Genomic DNA, 27,331 nt, shown 5'->3' with positions numbered 1-27,331 from the left:
TGCACGTGATTCCTTTCTTTAGAAACATCCATTTTCACCCTTTGTTATCCGTTCAGGGAATGTGGTCCTGTCTGTGTGGCACTACCACATATGGTGTTGACTGGGGATCATTTTCTCACACTCCTTTCTAATCTTGACAGGTATGGTTAGCTGAGTCTTTTCTAGTGATCTAACAAACTTGCTCAGTATTCCCTCAACAAATATATCCTGATAACCTGTGCTTACTATCTAAGTAGTCACAGTGCTGGTTTTCAAAATGACATTGAGAAGATTTCCTAGTCAGTAATGTAACTGGGGCTAGAAATCACAGATTCTGACACCTGTTTGGAGTCTAGTTATCCTGTTACACGTGTGACTTGGCCTATTGTAAGAGTTGGTGCCTGGTTACATGTTTTGTATATAAGTTATTACATTTTGATATAACAGCCAAAGCATAAACCTGTCGGGTTTCCTTTCAGGGATCTCTGACCCTTTTTTCCCCAATATCCTTATTTACTCTTTGTCCTCAAACGCCTCTTCAGTAAGGCTCGTTGAGACTTGGGAAACTGCCCTTTGATCATAAACCAGGAGGGGATGTATGAAGCAAACCAACCTTTGTGAGAGAGAAGGTGGCTGAGCTGTGCACCTGGGTGTGGAAGAGGAGATGGCCTCCAGCAACAAATGGCAGGGCAGTTCCTGTGAGGCAGCAAGCAGGGATAAAAGACAGTTCTCAGGAAGGAACTGGTGTTGAGTGGAGGGGACCACGGAGCCACTTCACACCTAGTATTTCCCAGATGCTCAGTGTGAGTGACAGGGAAGAAAGGAGACACCTGAGTCTTGAAGAATATTGCATTGTTGAGAAAGGATTAGGGGTTGGAAGACAACAAACGAAGGAGGCAGAAAAGGATCTCAGATCCAAAAGGCATATTCTGCAGTAGACTTCCCTTTCACCTGCTTCCCCACATATTGTAGAGGGTCAGTGAAGGCTTCTGAGGAGAAAAGTCAAACTAAGATCGTTGGTATGTGTAGGTATGAAATGTTTAAGCAAAGAATCAGCCACCATTGATACTACTGCAGAAACTTAGAGCACCACTTCACACCCTGTCCTAGCATTGGCTCTTGTTCAGGGGCATGAGCATTCAAGCGCTGAATGATGGAATTAGGCAAAGGAAGACATTTTCTAGATTTTTGATCATTAGCTGGAGGGTTTGTTCAATAGTAAGACACTTTTGAGGCTTGTAAAATGGTAGGAATATTTGGCAAGAAGAGATAAGTTTTATGAGAGTAACAATGTATTACTTGTGGATCCCCACTGTGGATGTATTTGTGGGGCATGTGTATAAGGAAGACCTATATAAATACAGAATCTTTTGAATGGGCATTAATGTTCTTAATGATGAATTTTTAAAAACTAAACTGATGTGCTTTCTCTGGGACATGAGTAAATAACAATCAGAAATCTATGGTTCTACTGATGGGCAGAAATTTTCTGGCCTTGATTGAGAACCTATTTATCTAAAGGCAAGAATTCCTTTCTTCGTGTCCCTCTTCTAAAAAATGTCACATTTATGTTACTATCTTCGTTTAACAGCGATTTTGAAGGATTAACAACACCGATTTTTGTTTCTTGTTTTTTTTTTTTTTTGTTTTGTTTTGTTTTTTAGCATAAATACAGGCAATTTCAGCTTTGAAAACAGTACTGCTATCTTTCTGTGCCATGACTGTTAAACTAGCAGTCAAAATAATAGAATGCTTTCCTCAAGACCAGTGGTCATTAATGTGATTGTTTTTCTTCAATGTTTGTTACTTATTGATAACCTAATTTTTTTTCCCCGTAGGCTGCCATGATATGACAAAATGCATATGTGTATGTTTTATGTTCAGCTGTGGTATTGTTAGTGAAATGGAACAGAAGGGGTGATATTGGAGAAAACATTAAAGGTCTGCTAAGAGGTGGCAGTGAGTTTGATGTTATTAGCAGAGATGCTTTTGAACAATGCTGCTAAGGAATAGGTCTAATGAGATTTGGGATGTTTTTAAAAATTAGTCAGCATTAGTGTAATATTCCTTTAGGGAGCATTTGTAATGCCCACAAGAATGTGTTGGTAGAGGGATCAAATTCCAGGCTAACTTGCAGGTATTTTCAGTAGTTGACATAAAACACACCTGTGTGTTCTCTTTTCTGACCTCAAAATTGTTTTGAAAAGCTTCTGACATCTGGAAGTGTGAAAAAGAGCAGATTTTCATTTGTTTTCTGACAAGTAGGAAAAATAAGTTCTAAATGTAGTGTTTTACCTCTATATGAGGCTTGTAGTAAGGGCCTGGGTTTGTCTGATATGCTGCTTTTTTTTTTTTATTATTCTCAAATGATTTGTCTAAAATTCTACACTTTTTGGTAAATAAAATCACATTTTTAACAGATTTGCAAATAATTTTCCATTTGGACCTCTAAATCAAATCTTAATTATTTGAGACCATACAAATAGAATTGCAGTCTGTAAGTCAGCTTCTCTGTGAGAAATAAAGCTGTTTCTCAAAACTACTTTTTCATTGGTAAGTTTGCTTATTTCTTTTTTTATTGGTTCTTTTTAGGTATATGTAACAATAGGATTCATTTTGACATAATTGTAAAGCATGGAATATAATTTGTTCTAATTTAGTTCCCAGGACTTCCCTTGTCCTTCCCCTTCTCCCCCCCAAGTTCCCTTACATCTACTGTACTTCTTATCACTTGTGGAAGAAAAATCCTCCAAGGTTCCATGATATATTTAATTTCATAGTATGTTTTCTTGAAGCATTTTAACATACTATAGATAGATTAATGGATATATCTAAATATGTACATATCCATATACATAAATGGATATATATGCATATATATGCATTTATAAATGTATGTATGTATATGAATATATATACATATACACACATTTATTATAAGGTGTAGGATAGCACTCAAAGGGTTTTGTTTTTTGTTTTTGATCAAGTCATTTAGAAATTCTTTCATAATAATTAAATTATTTGTGGATAGGAATAGTGGTGATAAAGAAAGCTGACCCAGTTCAATTTTACCTTTTACATACTAATAGCTAAAGCTTTCCTTGACAACATGCATTTGCTCAATAATCAGTATTACCTTATAAATGGTCACTTAAGAGAAAATGTCAAATTTCAGTAAATTTACTTGGAACTTCAAATTACTCTGCAGTTAACTTCAATAACTGAATCAGTTAGTCTTTTAAAATATGTTATATTTAATGAAATAAAATGTTGAGTATTTTTACATTTTAGCATCTCTGGTACCCCACATTGATTTTCATTATATTTACAGATTTTCTTTTCAGAATTAAGCTTCAGTTGGTTTGGCATCAACAGTTTATTTCTTGCGATCTATTTAATTGAATAGTTTCTGGTGTTTATCCTAAAATGCAGATAAATGGCTTTCAGCACACTGTTTATAGTGGAATAGCTCCTGAAGTGAGTCGACATTATCAGCTAGAGTCTCCATGTCATAACTAATGATCTCTCTGCATATACTTTCCTGCTGGTGAGGAGGCACTGAACTCTGCTGAGGCAAGAGCCTGGTACAGCTGGGGTCAGTGGATTGTTTGCAAACGGCTCCTATTGGACAAGGTTTTTTTTTCCCTACTGATTGGTGTGAAATAGGTACGGGAATATATCTTTGACTGTGATTTTAGCATGAACAAAGCTGTCATGAGTGCTGTTCCTAAGAGCTGGAGTGAGGAATATGTAGGCAGGACTTATTAGAGATTTGCTTGATTTAAGATTATCTATTTAATAATTAACACAGTTTTAAAGCATTTTAAACCATTTGACTTAATCATAGAGAATGGAAGTCCCTAGGAAATTTTCATGTTACTACCAAGTAACTACCATGGTTTAAATGATGAAAATACATATTTGTTTCTCTAGAAGGACAAAAATAAAATAAATGTCAACTATCCATTTATCATAAATGGGGCCTTTTCAGTCTGAAAGGTTATCATGCTCTGAGAGGGAAAATATCTCTTTTAGCAGGGATCAACAGGCTTGACAACAATAAGAGAGAAAACTGAGAAATTCACCAACCTCTACTATTTTACTGGTTTTTTACACAGAAAATAGTACATTCTGTGGGTTTTCACAGGGAATAGTTTCTTTATACCTGAAATGCCAGCTTATTTTGGCAAAATATTTTGTTTGATCTCATATGTTCTTTGTGAATGTGGAAAACTTTCTGACTAAAGTAGGAGATAGTCACTGTTTTTGCCCCTCTTATTATTGTGATCGTTTGGGAGCCTTTTGGTCATTTAAATAGAATTTATCTATTTTTCCTCTTCCTATTCTGATATTGAAATTTAGAATTACATTCTCAATTTATCGAACTATTTCAGGGTGAAAAAATGTGACACACACACACACACACACACACACATCTGCCTTATGTTGTTATGACTCAAAATACAGAAATATGTAACATAAGGGACTGTGATGGGGTAATTATTTTTCATGTAGCATCTTAGAGTCAGACTTACTTCTGGTGGTTGTTTTTGGTTTTGGTTTTTCTTTTTATTTGGTGGTTGATTGTTTATTGCAAGAGTCAATACTGATGATTAAAGATGTAATGAGGAAACATTATGAACTTACAATACAATATGTGAGAATATGATTGGCATGAATGAGTAGGTAGGAATTGAATAAAGGAGTATAAAGAAAGAAAATGAAAGGCACAATCAGTGAAGCTTTTAGAGACTGGACCATAGAAGCTAGTAGGTGTTATACAGTTAAAATTTTTTTTAAAAAGTGCTTTTGGAAAATGTTTTGAAAACTGAAGCCATTTCTTTATCAAAAGAGGGACAGCTTGGGCAGCATCAGGCCAGAATGTTCCTGTGTATGCCATACCCAGATTGAAGATAGCACAATTGCTATAACAACATATTTTCAATTCAGATTGCTCCTCAGATTTTTCTGCCCAGAACTCAAAATGATTGTCCTTTGGCAATCTTCCTGCAAGTCAGAGCAAAGTTGATGGTAATTCTGAGTTCACGACTATTTTAATGGTAACTCAGTATAATAATTAAGGGAATATGGTCAAAACTAGGTATCCTAGTCTTGTACATATCCATGACCCAATTCTGTTCCTTTATTTTACCTTGTATGTACAAACTGGATTAATGGGAAGAGTTAGGAGGAAATTTTTTCCCTAAATATTGGTCTCAGAATTGCTTGGAACTCTAAATGTAGTATTAGTTATAACACTGGCATCTGAATGTAAGGTAAAACTATTAAAAACTTGTCAAATTCTGGAATTTTCTTTGACACTGTTTCTCCTATATAGCCTATGCATAGATACAGTATTTTTACCCCCTAATAAAAAGTCTTTAGGTACAGATTGGTTTGGCAAGTACTGTAATTAGTATCTGAGCAACAAAAACAAAAATAACAAATGTTAAACATATTCCTTAATGTATATTTAAATTATATTTATCTTTCAAAATTGACGTAATTTCTTCATTTCAGCTCTTTTTGTGTATAAAATAAACATTTGTTTTTTTAACCATCTGCTATAAGGAAAGGACATCTTTTCTTTTTTTTAAAATTTTGATAAGTTTTAGGTAGTTTAAAGTGACATTGGGAACAGATGGTTTTACTTCTGTATAGACTGTAAGAGGAAACAGAGTGCATGTTTGGTGAGAGTAGTCAGCATCCTTCTTATGATAAAGGAACAACAACATTGGTTATTTCAGCTCTTCTCCAAGTAAATTTTAAGGTTTGTGAGCATAGTGACCTTTTCTCCTCTATCTCTTTGAGCCTGTGGTGTTTTATAGACAGCCTGTGCTTGATAAATATTTCTTAAATTGATTAAGATTTATTAACAATTTAATGCTGGTTATAATAAATATTTCATTCTAATTTAACCACACATGATCAAGAGGATAGTTGTCTCCAATATAAATTTAATATACAGAATTTTCAGTGAGTCAAGCCAAGTTATACAGTGGATTTGATAAAAAGATAGGAATAATGATAATGATTTGGTATTCAATTTTCCAACCATTTTGAAAGGTCACAAATTATAAAAGGAATTTGACATATATAGCAAAGGTAAACCTCTCTGAAGAAAGAATTCTGCTTGCGTTGCTTATCAATTGTGAAATGATTTTGGAAATACCATTCTGAATATCAAAAAGACATATAAAATAGATTTCTAGATGTTTAAATGATAAATTGTGGATTTTTTTCTGCCTTGCATATCATCAGAGGCAGCTTGTAACCATCTGGGAATGTTACATAATATACTGTGGTCTATGGCCTTTCTTTTTTGCTTTCTTCTCCTATTCCAAGTTTTCTTTTCTCTTTTACCTTTCCACTGTCATATGCCATGGATCCTGAACACAGTTCAGTGCTTGACCGGAATAATCTCTCTTGCCAGCTTATAATCAAAGGAGTACTGAGAAAAACAGCTGAGCTGTATTAGGCAGCCGCAGTCTGGACTGCATTTCCTAACTGCTGAATAACACATCACAGGTGCAGGATTAGTGCTGCCTACGGTGCTGGGCTTTTTAGTGGGAACCCCTAGCAATTCTGTGCCTCCTCCTCCTGTCTCTCTTCCCAGGGAACCTGGCAACCATATAGCAAGCGTGCTGAAATCAAAAGTGAGTAGTGGGAGACGCTTTCCATCTTAGAGGCTATTTTCCCCCTCCAAGAAACGTAAGCAAGATCTGTAAAGCCAATTCTGGCACAAGAAAAAGCTTTTTGAACTTACTCTTTCTTGGCATAGAGGGTAGAATAGAATTTTTACTCACAAAAATCAGATAAAAAGAAAATGTAGCTTAGCTGAACTGTCATGGCAATGTGCATAATGTAGATTATGCTCAAACAAGTGAACTTTTTACGTTTATTATTTTAACTTCTGTGTCATGGGTGTTGCATGAGTGTGTTTGCCCCTATGCATTTTCCAGCACTATCATGGTTAAAATCAAGTGTCCTAACTGTGTAAAGTTCTTGTGGCATTATTTAATTGTTTATAATTCTTTTAGTATTTATGGCATTCAACTCTTAATTCTTAGATTATATAAGTCAAAGTTGCATGCTTACAAATATGGGTTTTAAAAACTGCAGAATTATTTTTTAAAGTGTAAGATTAGTGACATAACTATTGGATCATACGAAGACTTTGAAAATATAGTGACTCACAGAGTCGTTCACTTTTGATCAAGAAGGTTAAAAAATTATGTTAGCAAGATAAAGCACATTCTTGAAGAATGATAGTAAGTGCATTTTAGTAATTATTATCATTTTTGGTATCTATCCTAGGAAACATTTCTGCAAACATAACAAATACATAAACAAAGTCCAATGGATAGCTATGCAGGTTTTAGGCAATTTTCTTTAGTTTCGAGATTTCCCTTAAAACTCTATAATGACTTTCTAATATTCGAATTTTTAAAATTCATTTTGTTTTTGGTATCATTATGTCTTATTGTTTGAGCAGAGATAGACCTTTAAACTCATTGGTGATGATAGTAGTAGATAATAGTATATTCAAAGTTTAGTTTAAAATATATTTATACACACACAGTCACATACTCCATTTACTACTGCAAATGTTTAAGCACTTTAAATAACAATATACATTTTAGGTCAATATGCAACATAACTAAGGTGTCCTTTAGCAATTATCCTGTTAAAGGATACACTCAGGATTAGAAACAGAGAGATCCTATTTTTCAGGTTTTTTGTTTGGGGAGAAAGAATAGCATGATCATGCTGATTTAGTTTCTGATCTGTCTAGCTTTTTTGTTACTTATCTTCTTTACATATGGATCTGTTCAAAGTAGTTTTACACATCATGGTGTCCTGGGAATGCTTTGCAAAGCTGCAGAGTAAGTTTTGGTGTGATGGCAAGTTGAACATCCAGTTCGATTAGCCTCAGAACTCTGTGAAGCAGAGCACTGATAGAAACGCCCCTGAATAAAACCATAGCTCCTGGATTGGAAGTCTGCCAAGTTCTAGTTGATTCTTTGACATCATTGTCAAAGAGACCATGGTTCAATTTCTTTTCAACAATGTAGACCTGAACTGACACATTAAATATTTTAAAATATAAAGACATTTTAAAATTTTAATCATTCTATCAGTTGTGATTATGTTGCCTTGTAGGTATAGATTCGGTTTGATTTTAAGTATCTTCAAACATGCTGATTACTTGTAAGTTTTTTTTTTTTTCTTTCTATTTTAGAGTAGTTTTAGAAGGCTTTTACTTTAAACATTTTGGTCGAGCTTGTCTAAATTCAAAGGTATGATAAGGGAGGCAGGTATGAAAGATGGTGGAATGAGACATCATCACCCTATGTATATGTATGATTACACGAATGGTATGAATCTGCATTGTGCACAACCATAGAAATGAAAAGATGTACCCCATTTGTGTACGATGAATCAAAATGCAGTCTGTAAAAATAAAAAAATAATTTAAAAAAGTAAGGGAAAGACTAGCTATTGTTTTAACTTTTAAGAGTATAAATGTGATGTCCAGAGCTTTAATTACTGCCATAATTAACTATGCTTACCCAAGTTTAATATCTATATAAGTTACCTAGAATACCAGTAAATATAATTGCATATATTGTTTGTTGACATTTATTTAATATTTAATATTTTAATGATTTGCTTAAGCCATAATCTAGCATCACAAATAAAATACAACATTTGAGTGATTGAAACTTTCATTTTTTAATCCAGATGTTTTGGGGCTCTGGGCAGGGTTTTGTATGAATACATGATTATTTGACATAATCTGAGGGATGTGGTAGGGTGAATGTATATGGTGAAAAGAAAGAATAACCTTTGACTAGAAACACACAAATATTTTATGATAAAAGCCGTACCTTTATCATAAAACCATCACATCTCTTCCATTTAAAAACTAAGGTTTCTCATAACCTATTCAGTGTTAACAGAAACTAGTTGAAATGAAAAACTCAGTTTCCCTGGCTTTGGTGGTTATTGATTACTGCCACCCAAGATAATTTTCTCTCTTAGATCATCCTTTCTAGGATTTAAATATTTGATGATCAGACATGATGTTGCAACGTGTCTTATTATTTTCATATAATGCTTTTGGTTTCTGTGCATAGTTAGTCTCACCATGTTCCACATGTGGTTGATTTGTCTTACCAGGGAGATTATTTCATTGAGGTCACTCTCAGGTATTCTGGACCATCATGTAATATAGATATACTTAGTTATTATTTTTATTAAAAGCCAGTCTATCACAGGAAGAAAATCATTAATGACAACATAATAGTCATCCTCGACAAACTTGAAATATTTCTTTTTATTTTAAAAAGCTCTATGTTTATAGACATTTTGCTCAGAGTGATTGAATTTAGAGAGGAAGGGAGAGTAAAAGGAAGTGAAGTGAAATAAAAGGGAATGGAAGAGGAAGACGAGAATCAGAAATGGGATAAGAAGAGAAGAAGAAACATAGGAGATGAAGGAGTATTGAAAAGGAGGGGGGACATTAGGAAAAGAGAAAAAAGCCTGAAGAAAAGAAACAAGATTTCAGCAGCACAGAAAATAACAGTCACTTCCTTTTATTGAGTCTCACTCTCTCAATGAACTTTGGTAGGTGCTTTACCTGGACTATCTTGCCCAGTTCTCACTCAGCCAGTGAATGCTGCTGTTCTCCTCCTCTTCCTCAGGGAAGGTTAAGTTGCTTACTAAGACCCTTATCGAGGAAGTTGCTGAGCTGGACAACTTTGCCTCCTTTAATCTGCATACTGGCCAGGTCTGGCTCCACTACTTGAGTCCCATGATCAACACTACGTTGTCATTTGACATGTCACTGCCTCATAGCATGCCCAGGTACTTACACCTGCATGTTTCCTTGGCTGACTCTCTCCTGACTCTTGAAGGAAGAGGTTTCTTATATGGGGAAATACCACAGTTTCCATTCTTTCCCTGCATGGGATGCTCTGTTGTCTGAATCGAAATGATATTAGTACTTCACTACTTACCTAAAGATTTAAACATATATTCCCAAATTTTTATTAATGATGATTTCAGGTTATTTGTATATACGTGTATATATATGGTATGTATATGTATATATGTGCCTCTATATACACACAATGTGTACATATACACACATGTATATGTACATGTATATACATATATATTTTTTCACCTCTGCCAACAACATAGAAAATCATTTGTTCGAAAATGTCTTAGCATAAGGAAAGAATTTTGAAATGAAAATGAAGGTCAGGCCTTTTGAATTTTATCACTTAAATCTGAGTTAAATGAGTCAAGTTCAAGTGGTGTATATAAAAATTAGTTACCTATGTAAATTCACTGTTATATATCACTAAGCATTATTTTAAAAATTAATATTTTTTAAAGCTCTGATTCTGGTTTTATCTGCATGCAAAATACACTTAAATAAAGCCAGTGTAGGTATTTGAATCACTTTTCATTGAGAAGAGAAATGGGCATTGATCACATTATTCATTGTTATAAGCATGTGAATAATGCTGAAATGGATCATTTCCCAAAGTTCAATAATTCAGTACTTATTTTTTTTCTTTGTTCTTCGAACCTCTTTACTCAAGAGAAAGTACAAACTTCTGTGATAGGAATTTCAATTTCTTTTCTTGCTCCTGCCTGCCCTCTAGTGTAGATGTTGCTGAACAGTGGAAACAACCAAAGTTTTGGAATTTTAAGGTAGATAATTTAAAAAAAGAAAAAAGGAATATAGATTATAAGTAGCCCCTATGACACATAATGATCTTCTATCACTATTCAATAAATTTTAAGAACCATATCCATTTTTAAGTATAAATATGTAGTGAGATTTAATTTTACTTGGACTATTATTCATAGAGATTATTCTATGTGTATTTTCATGTGACAGTGAATTCTGATATTTTCTTCACTGTGCATGACATAAATTCAATCCTTTATATTACCCATTTAAAATGTTTTATTTATGGTATTTTTGAGGTGATTTAGAATGTTGCTGAGAACAAAATAATTAAAATGAAGCATGGCAGAAGCATACTTTGGTATGTAATGGATGAATATTGAAAACAAAATTTAATTGTTACAAAGTTGTAGCCTTGGTTTTTAATATTGTTAATTTTTTCCTTTACTTTTGTGTGTTCTGATTTTTCTGTAAAAGGCATGTTTCATTTTTCTGTAAAAATCATAGGGAAGAGTATACAATAATATAAAATGATAAGAAATATTTACAAGTGAAGAACTGATTTATTAAGTATATACATAAGTGAATGAGTTTATTATGTTTATAGGAGGCTTCTAGTTAGTCATTACCCATTTTCAAATTAATACTTTAAAGAAACTTTATATTTCTGCCTTATTGTCTACAAGAAGAGATTCCATAGAAAATGTGTACATAATTGAAACTATGTAAAAAACTAACATTTTCAAGAAATTATATGCAAGAAAAATCATTAAACTGTTGTAATTGAATGGAAGTCACACTGTTACTGTATGCTGATTATTAATGCTATTTCATGAACTTGGATGAATTTGCCTGAAAATCTATTCATCTATCTTTTATACAGGAGAATCTTAAGGAATATAACTTAGTCATGATTTATTAACACCAAAATATATCTCATGAACATGATTCTGCAGTTCATTTGTACTTCTGAAATCTGGTGGTCCTCTCAACAATGAGTACTAATTTTAGGCTGAATTTCAAAAGTCTTCCTTTTATTATTATGACAAGTTGGATAGTTAGCTATCTGGGTTAACTACAGTGTAACCAGCTAAGCTAACCACATGTTTGAGACGTTTAAATTCAAACTGTTAAGCTACATATAGGTAACTACAAAGGGCTGCGGGATGGACAGACAGGTGGGGGAAGGAAGGAAACAGAAGTGAAATGGGCTCTAAAAGAATGACCTATTCAGCGTAATATTTATTCCTATAAATAGGCAGCCTATTTTTTTCTTTTTTCCTATCAGGTTTATTCATGATACTTCTGTTAATTATATATGTGCATATAAAAATAACTGGAATGTTATTGGGAAGAAATTTTTTTGAAATTTGCACAACAATTAAGTAGAAACTATTTGCTGTCTGGCTTTCCCTGGTGGAAAAAAATTAAGATTTTTCTCTTGACTTAGTGAATATAATACATTAAATTTTACCCAATGTTTCTTTAAGGCTTATATATACAACTTTTATATACAACTTTTATATACAACTTTAAAATAAAATCTAATAAAATGAGTGTTAATAAAGGTCTTTCCATATATGAACCATCTAAATCAAATTTTTTTTTTTGTGGGGGAGAGGAGTACCATGGATTGAACTCAGGGCACTTGGCCACTGAGCCATATCCCTAGTCCTATTTTGTATTTTATTTAGAGACAGGGTCTCACTGAGTTGTTCAGTGCCTCGCTTTTGCTGGGGCTGGCTTTGAACTCCTGCCTCAGCCTCCCGAGCTGCTGGGATTGCAGGCATGCACCACTGAGCCTGGCTTCAATCAAACTTTCTATTATCTCTTTAGATTTGTGCATTTCTTCTTCTAAAAGAGAGATACTAATAATAAAATGTGAAAAATACATTCTGATGTGTGGTTTTAACCAGCTATTGGATATTTGGGAGATAATTTTCATTATTGCTAATCCCATGTTCATCTGGATATTTATGTACTACGTACAAGTACACATCTCTTATCTTGTATTTATTTCAGCACCATTGGGCTAACTTTTTAATAAAATGATCATTCTTTATATAGGCATACAGTTGCCTTTTTAATGTGCTGTTAATGGTCCAAAATGCCTGGTTTGTGTTTGTGAGACTGAACTTTGTACAAGTTCAGTAGAATTTCATATCTGCAAGTGATCGTTCTAAGTCTCTTTTCATAGTTACGACATTAGATAAATCAGTGCAGTTTTTCATTGGCCCCTTTTCTCCAACATGGATGGATATTAGAACTTCTTATAGTCTTTCTTCTGTAGTGTTCTTAGTGTTTAAAGTGGATCTTACTAGGTCTGTTCACTCTGCTTTTGCTTCTCTTCCTTTTATCTGCTGCTTGCCTCTGTTAACCTCCAAATCTGGAGGATTACTCTTACCTGGCGATTGAGTGTTGTGATTTGTGTGATAGTGATTTTTATTCGTAGGGAATTGACTACATGTACATTCATAAACAACTATTTCTTTCTTTTACATAAATTACTTCTTTTATTTGATTATTTTGACAAGAGCAGGTGAGGAACTCTTCACCTTACCCAGATTTGCATTTTACATGATGTTTAATTAAAAGCAGTCATCATCTCACAACCTTTACTTATTCAGTGCACATCATAAAAAGGCCACCTTACATGCTCATCAGGATGTTGTTTGTTAATTCAGTTTGTTAATTCAGTTTAGACACCATTATGGAAATGGTGTCTCTCTTATGAGCCTGCAATAGCTTTGTTCTTTTGTTCCTGTGAATGTGTTTCTGGTAAAATAGCATATAGTCTGATTGCATATTCACATGTTATGCATTTTTAGAATGGTTAGAAGCAATATGTCATCTTTATCTTTATATGAAGGGTGGTTCTTACCTGATTTTACAGCATTTGAGATGCAGCATTTGGCTTTAAAGGTTGCCTGAAGTTACCAGACTCAGGTGTTTTTCCTTAATAACTGAACAAAGTAACCTAGAGTATCCTGTACAATATTACAGGTTGAATCTACCTTATTCAAGATGCTTGGAAATGTAGATGTGTTATGGATTTCACATTTTTTCAGATTTTAGAATAATTGCATATGCATAATGAGATATCTTGGGGCTGGGACCCAAGTCTAAACACAAAATTCTTTTATGTTTCATGTATACCTTATACCCATAGCTTGAAGGTAATGAAGTTTGTACACCTTGAACCATCAGATTTGTGGCATCATATTAGCATTCAGAAAATTTCAGGTTTTGGAGTGTTTTTGATTTCCAGATTAGGGATTCTCAACCTGTACAAAATAGATTGTTGATAATTAACAAAATAGAGTGAGGTGCAGATTTACCTACAAGTGAAGCCCAGGCACATACAGCACACAACAGAGTAGTCAACCATCAGTGGATTTAGTGAATCCTACTATTAAGCCACACTCATTGGCCGATGGTGACTCCCATGACAGTGATAAGCTGAACAAGTTCCTTCTTCTTGGCTTGATGTTCTTTTTTTTTTTTTTTTTTTATATATCCTGCTTTTTCAGTTGTCATTGATGTTCTTCATTGCAGATCAGGATATGAGACTAATTTCTTCCCTGTTTGAACTGATAGGCAATTTGCAAATGAATTTATATTACTCTTAGGTATTATCTGTTCCAATTTCCAGGTCCATAGTTTCAGGCAGATGTAGAAACAGGAGTTACAGCCCTTTTGAATGCAAACTGAAATTTTCATGATGTAAAATTATCACAAAGGTAATTTTTCTATAAGAAGTAGGATCTTTGTGTACTTCATGAATATCTGTATAAATGTCATGAATCTTCTATACCTCTCTCTCTCTCTCTCTCTCTCTCTCTCTCTCTCTCTCTCTCTGTTTCTCTCTCATACTCTCTCATACATACAGGCTTCAGTGAACTTATGTTAGGTATAGTATTTCAAAATTTGCTGTTTTGTTTGTTTTAACATAATTTAAACAGGCTTACTATTTTAAAAAATCAACCCAATCTCTCCCTTTCCAGTAGCAACTATATCAATGCCTCTTATTCTTTCTTTTTGTATTTTACTTCTTATCTCTGAATTAATACTTGTACTGCTGCCTTTTGGCTATTAAATTTTGGGTATAACCTTTGACTTTCCACAATAAAGATGAAGATCTAGTTCTTTTTTTTAACCATCCCCATTATATGTATACCTATTTCTATTCTCTGCCATATTATTTCCTTGGTGTCCTATGTTTCCATCAAAACTTAACTTCTGAACTCTCAATTTGAATTTAAAATGCAAAGTTGTTTCTATTAATTTCAACATCATGCAAATTTTCCTCTCAGAGTCTTTTGACTGGTTCTCAATGAGGCCTTGGGTCTTATCTTATTATGCATGTTTACCATTTTGCCGGGGAGTAGGTTGCACCTTGCTCTTGGGTTGGATCTTTTATTAGCAGGAACCTATTAATTCATTAAGTCTTCCTTTTTTTATTCATACTCTCATTTGGATGGAGCATCTCCTCCATCAAACTTATATATTGTGTCATATATGTGTCATTTTATTCTAGTTTTTGGTTTTGCTGTAGGAAGTTCAGTGCCATACTTAATTATTTTTGTGTGGTACTGGAGATTGAACCCAGGGGTATTCTACCTCTGAGCTACTTCCTTAGCCCGTTTTAGTTTTTTCTTGAGACAGGGTCTCAGGAAGTTGCTGAGACTGGCCTCAAACTTGCAGATCCTCTTGCCTCAGTCCCCCAAGTAGCTGGGATTACAGGCATGTGCCACCACACCCAGCTTGCAATACTTTTTAATCTCTTTTATCTTTCTCTCCCTTTCACGCTTGTCTCTATCTCTGTAAAAATTTAGGGCCTCCTGTTGTCTCCGATGTTAGGAATGTTTACAATGGCACACTTCGATGTGGGTCTATTCTTAAACTTCATGGGTCTTTTCAAATCAGAAATTCGTAGTTTTCAGTTATGGGACCTTGCATGGTTTATGTATTTGATGTTTCCTCTCCTCTGTTTTCTCAAATCTCAGGAGAGTTAATATTATTTTTATGCTGACTTTCCTGAATTGATGCTCTAAATTGCTTAACCTTTTCCTCTCTGTTTTGCTCTATTAGAGATTGCTTAATGTTTATCTTTCTACTCATCTACTGAGATTTTCATTGATGCAATCATATTTTTAAAGTTTCTTGTTATTCCCCTTTTCTTGTAACTTGTTTTTTCTGATATAATAATAAACGGAGAGTGTTAATTTTTTGAAGTTTTTATTTCCTTCCACTTAGTGATCTGTTTCTTCCAAGTGGGTTTCTCTGTGCTTTTGTTTTGCTTTCAGTCTTTGATGTTTGAGGCATTCTGCAGATACCCAGTGACTGTGAAGTAGTGGCTCACACACAGGACAACAGAGCACTTGAAGAGCTTCCTGGAAGTGCTCGTGCTTACCACCAGAAGGCCTTCTTGTATGATGATACAGTTTGACTGAGATACCCACAGTTTCTCTATCCTCAGCTTTCTGTTTGTCCCTGGCTCAGTTCCCAAGGGAAGAAAGCATAAGCCACACTGTGCTGAGTTCTGGAAGCCATGATGGGGAGGAGGAAGAGGGGCATCAGTGTCCAGTACATGCATACCTGTCCACCACCCTACACTCCTCTCTCTGCTTGGCTTTTCACAGTCCCTGACCTGCATGGTGGAAAAGGAAAACAAGGGTGGTGTGTCAGTGATGTGGCATTCAAGTTACCCTTCCAGTCGTCTGCAGGGGTGGGGAAGAAAAGTAACTAGCATACAGGCAATGGCACGGGGGATCCAAGCTCTACATACAAAAGTAGATTTTCAGCCTCCTGTTTTCATCATCTCCTTCACCTTTCCTTCTCATAGTACCGCTTCTGGAGTCTTTGGGGAGTTGTCTGGTAAAATTATACTGCTTCTTATTTTCTCCCCATCTTTGTTGAAGGAATCTGTTTTCTTGGCTTTGTTCAATCAGCCACAGCTTGTCCTTCTGCTTCCCAGGCTTTCATTGCTGGTGTCTCCCCTCTTGATCTCTTTGATTTTGTAGGTTTCTGTCTAGCCCATTTCCTTCTTACTCTAGGGGGATTCCATTGCTAGAATACCCTGTAATCCACCCTTTTCACCAAACATTATATTTTACCATTCTTTCTTGTCAATAAACATATATTTCTATTTCACCATTTTAATAGCTACAAAGTCATCTCATTTCAGAAATGTAATTAATACCTTACTGTGGTAAGCAATGGTTTGTTATGAACAATACCGCAATGAATCTTCTTCTAGCTAAATTTTATACCACTCTTAAAATAGATTGACAATGTTAGAAAACCATGAATCTTCTCTTAAACTCTTTCTTCCAAAATAACATCTTATTTCCAAAGCACATGGAGAGGTTTTCTTTGCTACTTCAGACCATCCAGTGCCACACACTTCATTTAACAACTTTTTCCCAGAAAATGGGAAATTCTGTGTATACTTTATTCATCACAGTGATCCAGGTTGTGTCTGGGATGTCCTCGGCACCCAACGCATATTTATTAAGTAGACATCTGCATAATAAATACATTTTTATTATTTCATTTTTTAACTTCAAAGAGGGTCTGGTATGGAAGGAAGCAGAATGCAATTAGTTTTTAAATACCCTGTTTTCATCACTTTATCCCTTGAGGCATGAAGTGATCATCAAGTTTGTAAGGTTGAGAACCAGATCTAAAAGAAAGGAGCCCCAGGACAGGGTAATATAGCCACCTACCTGTACCCACTGCACTGGATCACAAGCTTACTGCACTTTTCCTGGACAAACCTGTAACAAATGGCTTGCAAGATGAACTACTAACAGGAACTGTGTTTAACTTTTCTTTTTCTATTGGACAGAGATATTATTTACCTATTGAGATTAATGTGCGATTGGATTAAACAAATAGTCTTTGCTTAATCTAGCCCGGGGTTTCTCAAAATGGAGTCTGCACATCGGCTGTCTCAAACTCAAATGAGATCTTGTTGAATACTTTCTTTCCTTGACTCATCTGAGATTTCCAGAATCATCAGCACTGTGGATTCTTAAAAAGCGTTTTATATACTTCCGATACCCACTGATCAACATCCTTTTCTAGACTAAGTTGGCAAGGAACTGTTTGAGAATGTCAGATACATATAAGTTTGAAAAATGTAATGAAATATCAGAGTTAATAATGCTAGAGAGAGCTGGGAGCTGTGGCACCTGCCTGTAATCCCAGGGACTTGGGAGGCTAGGGCAGGAGGATAGCGATTTCAAAGCTAGCCTCAGCAATTTACCAAGGCACTTAGCAACTGGGGATGTGGCTCAGTGATTAAGCACCCTAGGTTCAATCCTCAAAACCAAAATAACAATAACAATAATAATAATAATAACAATAACAACAATAATGCTAGAGGGAGATTCTAATAAACCGGCATTTTTTAAAAATTTATTTTTCTTGTAAACAAATGGGATACATGTTGTTTCTGTTTGTACATGAAGTAGAGGCATACCATTTGTGTAATCATTCATTTACATAGGGTAATGGTGTTTGATTCATTCTTTTATTTTTTTCCTCCCCCCCACTCCTCCCACCCCTCTTTTCCCTGTATACAGTCCCTCCTTCCTCCATTCTTGCCCCCCTCCCACCCCCCCCCATTATGTGTCCTCATTCGCTTATGAGCTAGATCATTCATCCTTTGGTGTTTTGAGATTGGCTTATCTTACTTAGCATGATATTCTCCAATTTCATCCATTTGCCTTCAAATGCCATAATTTTATTATTCTTTATGGCTGAGTAATATTCCATTGTATACATATACACCACACTTTCTTTACCCATTCATCAACTGAAGGGCATCTAGGTTGGTTCCACAATCTGGCTATTGTGAATTGAGCACCTATGAACATTGATGTGGCTGCATCTCTGTGGTATGGTGATTTTAAATCCTTTGGGTATAGGCCAAGGAATGGAATAGCTGGATCAAATGATGGTTCTATTCCAAGCTTTCTGAGGACTCTCCACACTGCTTTCCAGAGTGGCTGCACTAATTTGCAACCCCACCAGCAATGTATGAGTGTACCTTTTTTCCCATATCCTCGCTAACACCTATTGTTGCTTGTATTCTTGATAATCGCCATTCTAATTGGGGTGAGATGGAATCTTAGGGTAGTTTTGATTCGCATTTCTCTTATTACTAAAGATGGTGAACATTTTTTCATGTTTGTTGATTGCTTGCAGATCTTCTTCTGTGAAGTGTCTGTTCATTTCCTCAGCCCATTTGTTGATTGGGTTGTTTGTATTCTTGGTGTAGAGTTTTTTGAGTTCTTTATAATATATTCTGGAAATTAGTGCTCTATCTGAAGTATGAGTGGCAAAGATTTTCTCCCACTCTGTGGGTTCTCTCTTCACAGCTGATAGTTTCCTTTGCTGAGAGAAAGCTTTTTAGTTTGAATCTATCCCAGTTATTGTTTCTTGCTTTTATTTCTTGTTAAGTCCTGTTAAGGAAATCTGATCCTAAGCCAATAAGTTGAAGATTTGTACCTACGTTTTCTTCTATAAGATGCAGGGTCTCTGGTCCGATTCCAAGGTCCTTGATCCATTTTGAGTTGAGTTTTGTGCAGGGTGAGAGATAGGGATTTAGTTTCATTCTGTTGCATATGGTTTTCCAGTTTTCCCAGCACCATTTGTTGAAGAGGCTATCTTATCTCCATTGCATATTTTTGGCACCTTTGTCTAGTATGAGAAAGTGGTATTTATTTGGGTCTGTGTCCATGTCCTCTACTCTGTACCAATGATCTACCTGTCTATTTTGGTACCAACCATGCCATTTTTGTTACTATTGCTTTGTAGTATAGATGAAGTTATGGTATTGCAATACCCCCTGCTTCACTCTTCCTGCTAAGGATTGCTTTAGCTATTCAAGGTTTCTTATTCTTCCAGATGAATTTCATGATTGCTTGCTCTATTTCTGTAAGGTACATCATTGGGATTTTAATTGGAATTTCATTGAATCTGTATAGCACTTTTGGTAGTATGGCCATTTTGACAATATTAATTCTGCCTATCCAAGAATATGGGAGACCTTTCCATCTTCTAAGGTTTTCCTCAATTTCTTTCTTCAATGTTTTGTAGTTTTCATTGTAGAGATCTTTTACCTCTTTGGTTAGATTGATTCCCAAGTATTTTATTTTATTTTTTTGAGGATATTGCAAACGGAGTTGTTTTCCTCATTTCCCTTTCAGCTGTTTCATCGCTTGCGTATAAAGATGCTTTAGATTTATGCGTGTTGATTTTATAGCCTGCTATTTTGCTGAATTAATTGACGAGGTCTAGAAGTTTTCTGGAGGAGTATTTTGGATCCTCTAAATATAGAATCATGTCATCAGCAAATAGTGACAGCTTAAAATCCTCTTTTCCTGTTCGTACCACTTTAATTTCTGTAGTCTGTCTAATTGCTCTGGCTATTGTTTCAAGAAGTGGTGAAAGAGGACATCCCTGTCTTGTCCCATTTTTAAAGGGAATGGTTTCAGTTTTTCTCCATTAAGAATGATGTTGGCCATGGGCTTAGCATAAATAGCCTTTACAATGTTCAGGTATGTTCCTACTATCCTTATTTTTTCTAGTGTTTTGAGCATGAAGGGGTGTTGTATTTTGTCAAATGCTTTTTCTGTGTCAATTGAAATAACCATATGATTCTAATCCTTAAGTCTATTGACATGATGGATTATGTTTATTGATTTATGAGTGTTAAACCATCCTTGCATTCCAGAGATGAACCCCACTCGATCATGGTGCACAATTTTCTTAATATGTTTTGGATATGGTTTGCCAGTATTTTGTTAAGGATCTTTGCATCTATATTCATCAAGGATATTAGTCTAAAATTTTCTTTCCTTGATGTGTCTTTGCCTGGTTTGGGTATGAGGGTGTTATTAGCTTCATAGAATGAGTTTGGTAGGGTACCCTCCTTTTCTATTTCCTGGAATACTTTGAGAAGTATTGGAATAAGTTCTTTGAAGGTCTTGTAGAACTCGACTGAGAATCCGTCTTGTCCTGGGTTTTTCCTGGGTGGTAGGTTTTTAATGGCTTCTTCTATTTCATTGGTTGATATTGATCTGTTTAAATTGTGTATGTCCGCCTGATTCAGTTTGGGAGGAGCATATGTCTAGAAATTTGTCAATGTCTTCGGTAGTTTCTATTTTGTTGGAATACAGATTTTGAAAGTAGCTTCTCATTGTTATGTATCTCAGTGGTGTCTGTTGTGATATTTCCTTTTTCATCACGAATTTTGGTAATTTGAGTTTTCTCTCTTCTCTTCGTTAGTGTGGCTAAGGGTTTGTCTATTCTGTTTATTTTTTCAAAGAACCAACTTTTTGTTTTGTCAATTTTTTGAATTGTTTCTTTTGTTTCAATTTCATTGATTTCAGCTCTCATTTTAATGATTTCCTATCTTCTTTTTTGCTGTTCTTTTTGCTGTTCTTCTTTTTCTATGGCTTTGAGCTGTAATGTTAGGTCATTTAGTTGTTGCCTTTTCATTCTTTTCTTGAATGCGCTCCATGCAATGAATATCCTCTTAGTACCACTTTCATAGTTTCCCAGAGATTTTGATATGTTGTATCATCATTCTCATTGACCTCTAAGAATTTTTTTATCTCCTCCCTGATGTTTTCTGTTATCCATGTTTCATTCAATAACCTATTATTTAGTCTCCAGTTGTTGGAGTAATTTCTGTTTTTTATTTTGTCATTGATTTCTACTTTCATTCCATTATGATCTGATAAAACACAAGGCAGTATCTGTGTTTTCTTGCATTTCCTAAGGGCTGCTTTGTGGCATAACATATGGTCTATTTTCAAGAAGGTTCCTTGTGCTGCTGAGAAGAAAGTGAATCCACTCGTTGATGGATGGAATATTCTATACATGTCTATTAAGTCTAGGTTATTGATTGTGTTATTGTGTTCTGTGGTTTCTTTGTTTGGTTTTTGTTTGGAAGATCTATCCAGTGGTGACAGCAGAGTGTAAAAGTCACCCAGAATTATTGTGTTGTGGTCTATTTGATTCCTGAAATTGAGAAGAATTTGTTTAATGTACAGGGATGCACTATTGTTTGGGGCATAAATATTTAGTATCGTTATGTCTTCCTGATTTATTTCCCTTAAGCAGTATGGAATGTCCTTCTTTATTCCTTTTGAGTAACATTGGCTTGAAGTCCACTTTATCTGATATAAAGATGGAAACCCCCGCTTTTTTACTGAGTCCATGTGTGTGGTAGGTTTTATCCCATCCTTTCACCTTTAGTCTGTGGATGTCTTCTTCTGTGAGATGAGTCTCTTGCAGGCAGCATATTGTTGGGTCTTTCTTTTTAATCCATTCTGCCAGTCTATGTCTTTTGATTGATGAGTTTAGGCCATTAACATTCAGGGTTATTATTCAAATATGATTTGTATTCCCAGTCATTTGGGTTTATTTTTGGTTTTTCACTTGGCTTGGTTTCTCCTTTGAGTGGATTTTTCTCTAAGGCAGTTCCTCCCTTTGCTGACCTCCATTGTTGTTTTTCATTTCCTCCTCATGGAATATTTTGTTGAGAACATTCTATAGCGCAGGCTTTCTATTTGTAAATTCTTTTAACTTTTGTTTATCATGGAAGAATTTTATTTCATCTTCAAATCTGAAGGTTAGTTTTGCTGGGTATAGGATTCTTGGTTGGCAACCATGTTCTTTCAGAACTTGAAATATGTTGTTCCAGGCCCTTCTAGCTTTTAGAGTCTGGGTTGAGAAGTCTGCTGATATCCATGTTACTTTCACCCTATATGTAATCTGATGCTTTTTCTCGTGGCCTTCAAAATCCTATCTTTATTTTGAATGTTAGGCATTTTCATTATAATGTGCCTTGGTGTGGATCTGTTGTGATTTTGTGCATTTGGTGTTCTGTATGCCTCTTGTATTTGATTTTCCATTTCATTCTTCAGGTTTGGGAAATTTCCTGATATTATTTCATTGAATAGGCTGTTCATTCCTTTGGTTTGTATCTCTGTGCCTTCCTCAATCCCAATAATTCTTAAATTTGGTCTTTTCATGATGTCCCATAGTTCTTGGAGATTCTGTTCATGATTTCTTACCAACTTCTCTGTTTGGGCAACTTTATTTTCAAGATTAAATATTTTGTCTTTATTGTCTGAGGTTCTGTCTTCCAAGTAGTCTAGTCTTTTGGTGATGCTTTCCATTGAGTTTTTTATTTGGTTTATTGTTTCCTTCATTTCAAGAATTTCCGTTTGTTTTTATTGAGACTATCTCTTTGTTCAAATGATCTTTTGCTTTCTGCAGTTGCTCTTTCAACTGCTTATTGGTATTATCATTCACTGCCGGCATTTGCTCTCTTACATCATCCTTTGCTTCGCGAATCATCTTAATCATGTATAATCTGAAGTTCTTTTCTGACATTTCTTCTACCATACTGTCATTGGATTCTGTTAATATAGAATCTAGATTTGTTTGGATCATTTTCTTCCCTTGTTTTTTTCATGTTGTTCATGTATCTTCCCCTCTAGCAGTGCAGATCTGGGCTATTGCAGATTCCTTCCTATAGGCTTATAATGGCCCTATAGGTTTCCAAAACCTTTTCTTTAAGTGGAGATTAATATTAGCAGTGCCCAATTCAGACAGTATGCAATCCTAGACCAAATAGCCCCTATGAGGATATTAACAATATTGTCATAATAAACAGAATGAGTTCAATTATTATTTTCAGTATAACAGATTTACAGTAAGGTCTGCAGTTCCTAATGGAGGACAAAGAGGATGCAGAGGCATGTAGGATGTAGCTGTTAATGGGATAAGAAAAGAATATACAGAAGTTCTAGATAACAAAGTGTGAGAGTATAGTCAAAAGAAATTGGATGTTAGCATGCAAAAAGGGAGAAAGCGACTCTGAGGGAACAGGTAAACAAAAGGAAAAGAGAGCAAGAAAAGTAAAGAAAAAAAACATAAAATTGTTAATAAGGAGAAAAAAGAAAATGTACCCTATAACAGTCATATAGTATTCAAACCTGCCAGTCTTCAGTAGCCTGATGCATGAGAGGTACCTGGCAACGAGCTTCAAGTCTCCAGCAGGCGTCTCAGGATGGGATTTGCCCCACTCAGAGCTACGGCTTCCAGGATTATCCAAGATGGCCGCTCTGGTTTCCAAATGTGTTGGCAAATGGGGAGCTGCAGCTCGGGGTGTGGATGTGGTCAGCTGGAGGTCCTGGAGGCGGGGTGTGGTTGGTCAGGCAGGGGGTCCTGGAGGTCGGGTGTGTTTGGTGTGGTTGTGGGATCCTGGAGGCCGGGTGCAATCAGTCGGTCTGGGGTCCCGGTGATAGGGCGCAGTCAGTCCGTCTGGGGGTCCTGGCGGCAGGGAGCAGTCAGTCAATGTGAGGGCCCCAGAGGCAGGGAGCGATTGGTTGGGTTGAGGGATCCTGGAGACGGGGCTCGGTCAGCCAGGCCATGGTTCCTACGGGGCCTGGCTGTTGTCTCAAAATGGCCCGGCATTTTTTTTTTTACTTCAACTATTATTCGATAAAAATTGGACAATTAGAAATTGAGGAAATTATCCCAGATTATTTTCCTCTAAATTTCTTATTCTCTGATGTAACCGAAGCCAACACTGTGTACATAGCTTTTATATATATTGCACTTCTTACATATAACTTCAGTTAAAAAATTGAACCAAACAATGTTTGGTTTAGATAATATTTTGTTGAAATTTGATTTATAGTCTAGGTAGATTTGTTATGAGAGAGATTATAAATTGAACATTGGTTAAAGTGACAGTGATGGAGGGACATGGCATATACAAGAGATCTTAGCACAATCCCTGAAACACAGATCAATTAATGCAGTCCCCTTTTATGTATCATATCCATGCTGAACTTTGACATCAGATGTAGGCATTTATAATTATCTCCATTTTAAAGGATAAGCAAATGAGATGCAGGAAGATTATTTATAAAGTTATCCCAGGACAACTAACTAGTATGTAGTCTGGTTATTGTAAAACTAGGAAATTCTATATACAAAATAACATCTACTATATTGTCATCCATCAAAGATGATAGGAACATCACTAAATAGTAGGTCAGCACCTTCATCTATAACAGCTGATGGGGGAGATGTATCTTTAAAGTACATTTTGGGGCTGTGGTTGTGACTCTGTGGTAGAGCACTTGCCTAGCATGTGTGAGGCACTGGGTGTGATTCTTAGCACCACATATAAATAAATGAATAAAATAAAGGTCTGTCAGCATCTAAAAAATATTTTGAAAAAAGTACATCTTGATGTTTACTAAGTTTTATTTTCCTACATGTCTTTCAATGAAATATTTCTGATAATTTCTTTTTAAAAAAAATACATGATGTATGTCAAGTAGAGCAACCTTCTGATATGGTAGAAAGACAATTTTAGGTTTCAAGCAATCGGGATTTTAAATTCTAGATCCTTCATTTAAACTTTGAGTCTTTATTTCTCATCTGATATGTGGGATGATATTTATTCAACATATCAACATAAAGAGTAATCTTTAAATAGTGATGCATTAACCAGTTTGTACTCAATTAAATACAAGTATTATAATTTGATATGTAAAGCACCATTGTGAAAGGTTTATTGGTATTTCTTTATTCCGTATGGGAAATATATAGAATATGAGGCATAAATAAAAGGTATATTTAAATAAAAAATTGAAAACCTCTTTTCTGTTTAAATCTTAGTCATAAATACTTAATTTCTTAATCTCATATTATCCTTTGGACAGAAGATTGTAGTGGGCTACCCTGCATATGCTTTAACTCTCACTCTTTTTTCCTTTCAGCAAACTTCCATGATAACATGCTTTTGCGAAGTTCAGGAAAATTAAATGTGGGCACCAAGAAAGAGGACGGTGAGCGCACAGCCCCCACCCCTCGCCCAAAGGTCTTGCGTTGTAAATGCCACCACCATTGTCCAGAAGACTCCGTCAACAATATTTGCAGGTTGGTGATATAAATGATTTAAGCCTAGCTTTAACAAAAGGTCACATATTTTTGTAATCATAAGTCAGCATTTCCAAAGAGTACTTTTTGAAGAACAGTACCTATGCATTCATTAATGCTTAGAGCTGCGCTGTATTTAGAGAAATACAGAATCGTGTTTTACCCTGACACAACATTCAAGACTTCTTCCTTCCTCTGTGTAGCACACAGGCATGTTAACAGCACTGATCCCAGGTTCTTGTCAAGGAGCAAAGCTAATTTTTTTTTCAAAATCCCAGCTCCCCGTAGTCAGTTCAACAGCAGTAAGTGTCATATGTGTCTGATGTTTTTTGTTTTAAGAATTTATTGGAAAGAATACCTAAGCTATTGGGAATATTGATAAACTAACTCTGGGAAGCAGTGTTGTGATGGATCATATGTGAGTCCACACCTTGATCTTCATAATCATGGTTTTATAAATGCTTTGTAACATTTGAATTGAACTGTTGGCATTTACACGTCCTTATGCACCCACATCCATCTTGCTGATCACCATGGCTGTGTTTACTCTCTAGTGAGAACAGCAGTGAATAAAGAGCACAGTCTAATGAGGTCAGAATTTACCAAGGGAGAAATGTGGATCTTGGGAGTTAAAATGTCAGAGAAGCAGAGTGTACCTTATGAGATCTTGGTCATGAACATATATAGGACAATGGACTGTGTTGTGATTTGAATCTAAAACTGTCCCCTGAAAATCTCATGCTTTTAAAACAAAATCTCTAATGCTCAAAGGTTCAGAGGTGGGACTTTTAGGCAATGATGAGAGCTATAACTTCTAAGTGTGTTAATTCATTTGATGGTTTAATAATTTGAATGGACTATTGGGTGTTAACTGTACGCAGGTGGGGCATGGAGGAAATGGCTCATTGGGTGAGTGCCCTTGGGGATTATATCTTGTCCCTGGTTCCTGGCCCATGCTTTCTCTCTGCTCCCCAGGTGCCATGAATTGAGCAGTTTTCCTCTGTCATACCTTCTGCCACGATGTTCTGTTCATGTCACACCCAGAGCAATAGATTCAGCCAACCTTCAAATGAATCTCTGAAACCGAGCCCCAAATAAACTTTTGCTCCTCTAATTTGTTCTTATCAGGTATTTTGGTTAGTGACAAAAACACTGACTAACACACATCTGGGGCTTTATCAGCCAGGGATGTACAGGAAACTGATTTGAGTCTTTTTTTATTTTCCTTTCAGAGAGCTTTTGTAAAGTTTCCTATTATGCAGAATCTAATATAGGTTGAGAATCTCTAATCTAAAAATTCAGAAATCCAAAATGCTCCAAAATCTGAAATTTTTTTTTAAATATTTTTTTACTTGTCAATGAACTTTTATTTTATTTGTTTATTTATATGTGGTGCTTAGAATTGAACCCAGTGCCTCACACATGCCAGGCAAGCTTTCTATCACTGAGCCACAACCCCAACCCTGAAACTTTTTGATAACAGAAATGATGTGCCACAAGTTGAAAATTCCAAACCTGATCTCATGTGGCAGGTCATAGAATGCAAGCTCACTACACACATCAGGCTATGTCTATAAGATATATGTGAAATCTAAATAAATTTCATTTTTAGATGTAGTTCCTGACCCTTAGATATTTCAGGAATAGTCAGTTATTCTAAAA

At 35.4% G+C, this 27,331-nt stretch overlaps 1 protein-coding gene across 8 annotated transcripts in view; it reads left to right on the top strand.

The window, feature by feature from the left end:
- BMPR1B (bone morphogenetic protein receptor type 1B) overlaps positions 1 to 27,331 on the top strand; it is a 282,027-nt gene that overhangs the window by 213,511 nt on the left and 41,185 nt on the right. For 7 of the 8 annotated variants that reach the window (XM_079154768.1, XM_079154766.1, XM_079154767.1 and 4 more), the window contains one exon: positions 25,510 to 25,669. In XM_079154768.1, coding sequence (XP_079010894.1) covers positions 25,527 to 25,669 — 143 coding nt within the window. In that variant the 5' untranslated portion in view covers positions 25,510 to 25,526. Of the gene's footprint in view, positions 1 to 6,502; positions 6,636 to 25,509; positions 25,670 to 27,331 lie in introns of those variants that run through there. The other variant, XM_079154771.1, reaches the window with a different exon arrangement.

Source organism: Sciurus vulgaris (assembly GCF_902686455.1).
Source record: "Sciurus vulgaris genome assembly, chromosome: 9".
Taxonomy (NCBI): Eukaryota; Metazoa; Chordata; class Mammalia; order Rodentia; family Sciuridae; genus Sciurus; species Sciurus vulgaris.
This window is presented reverse-complemented; position numbering and strand designations above follow the sequence as displayed.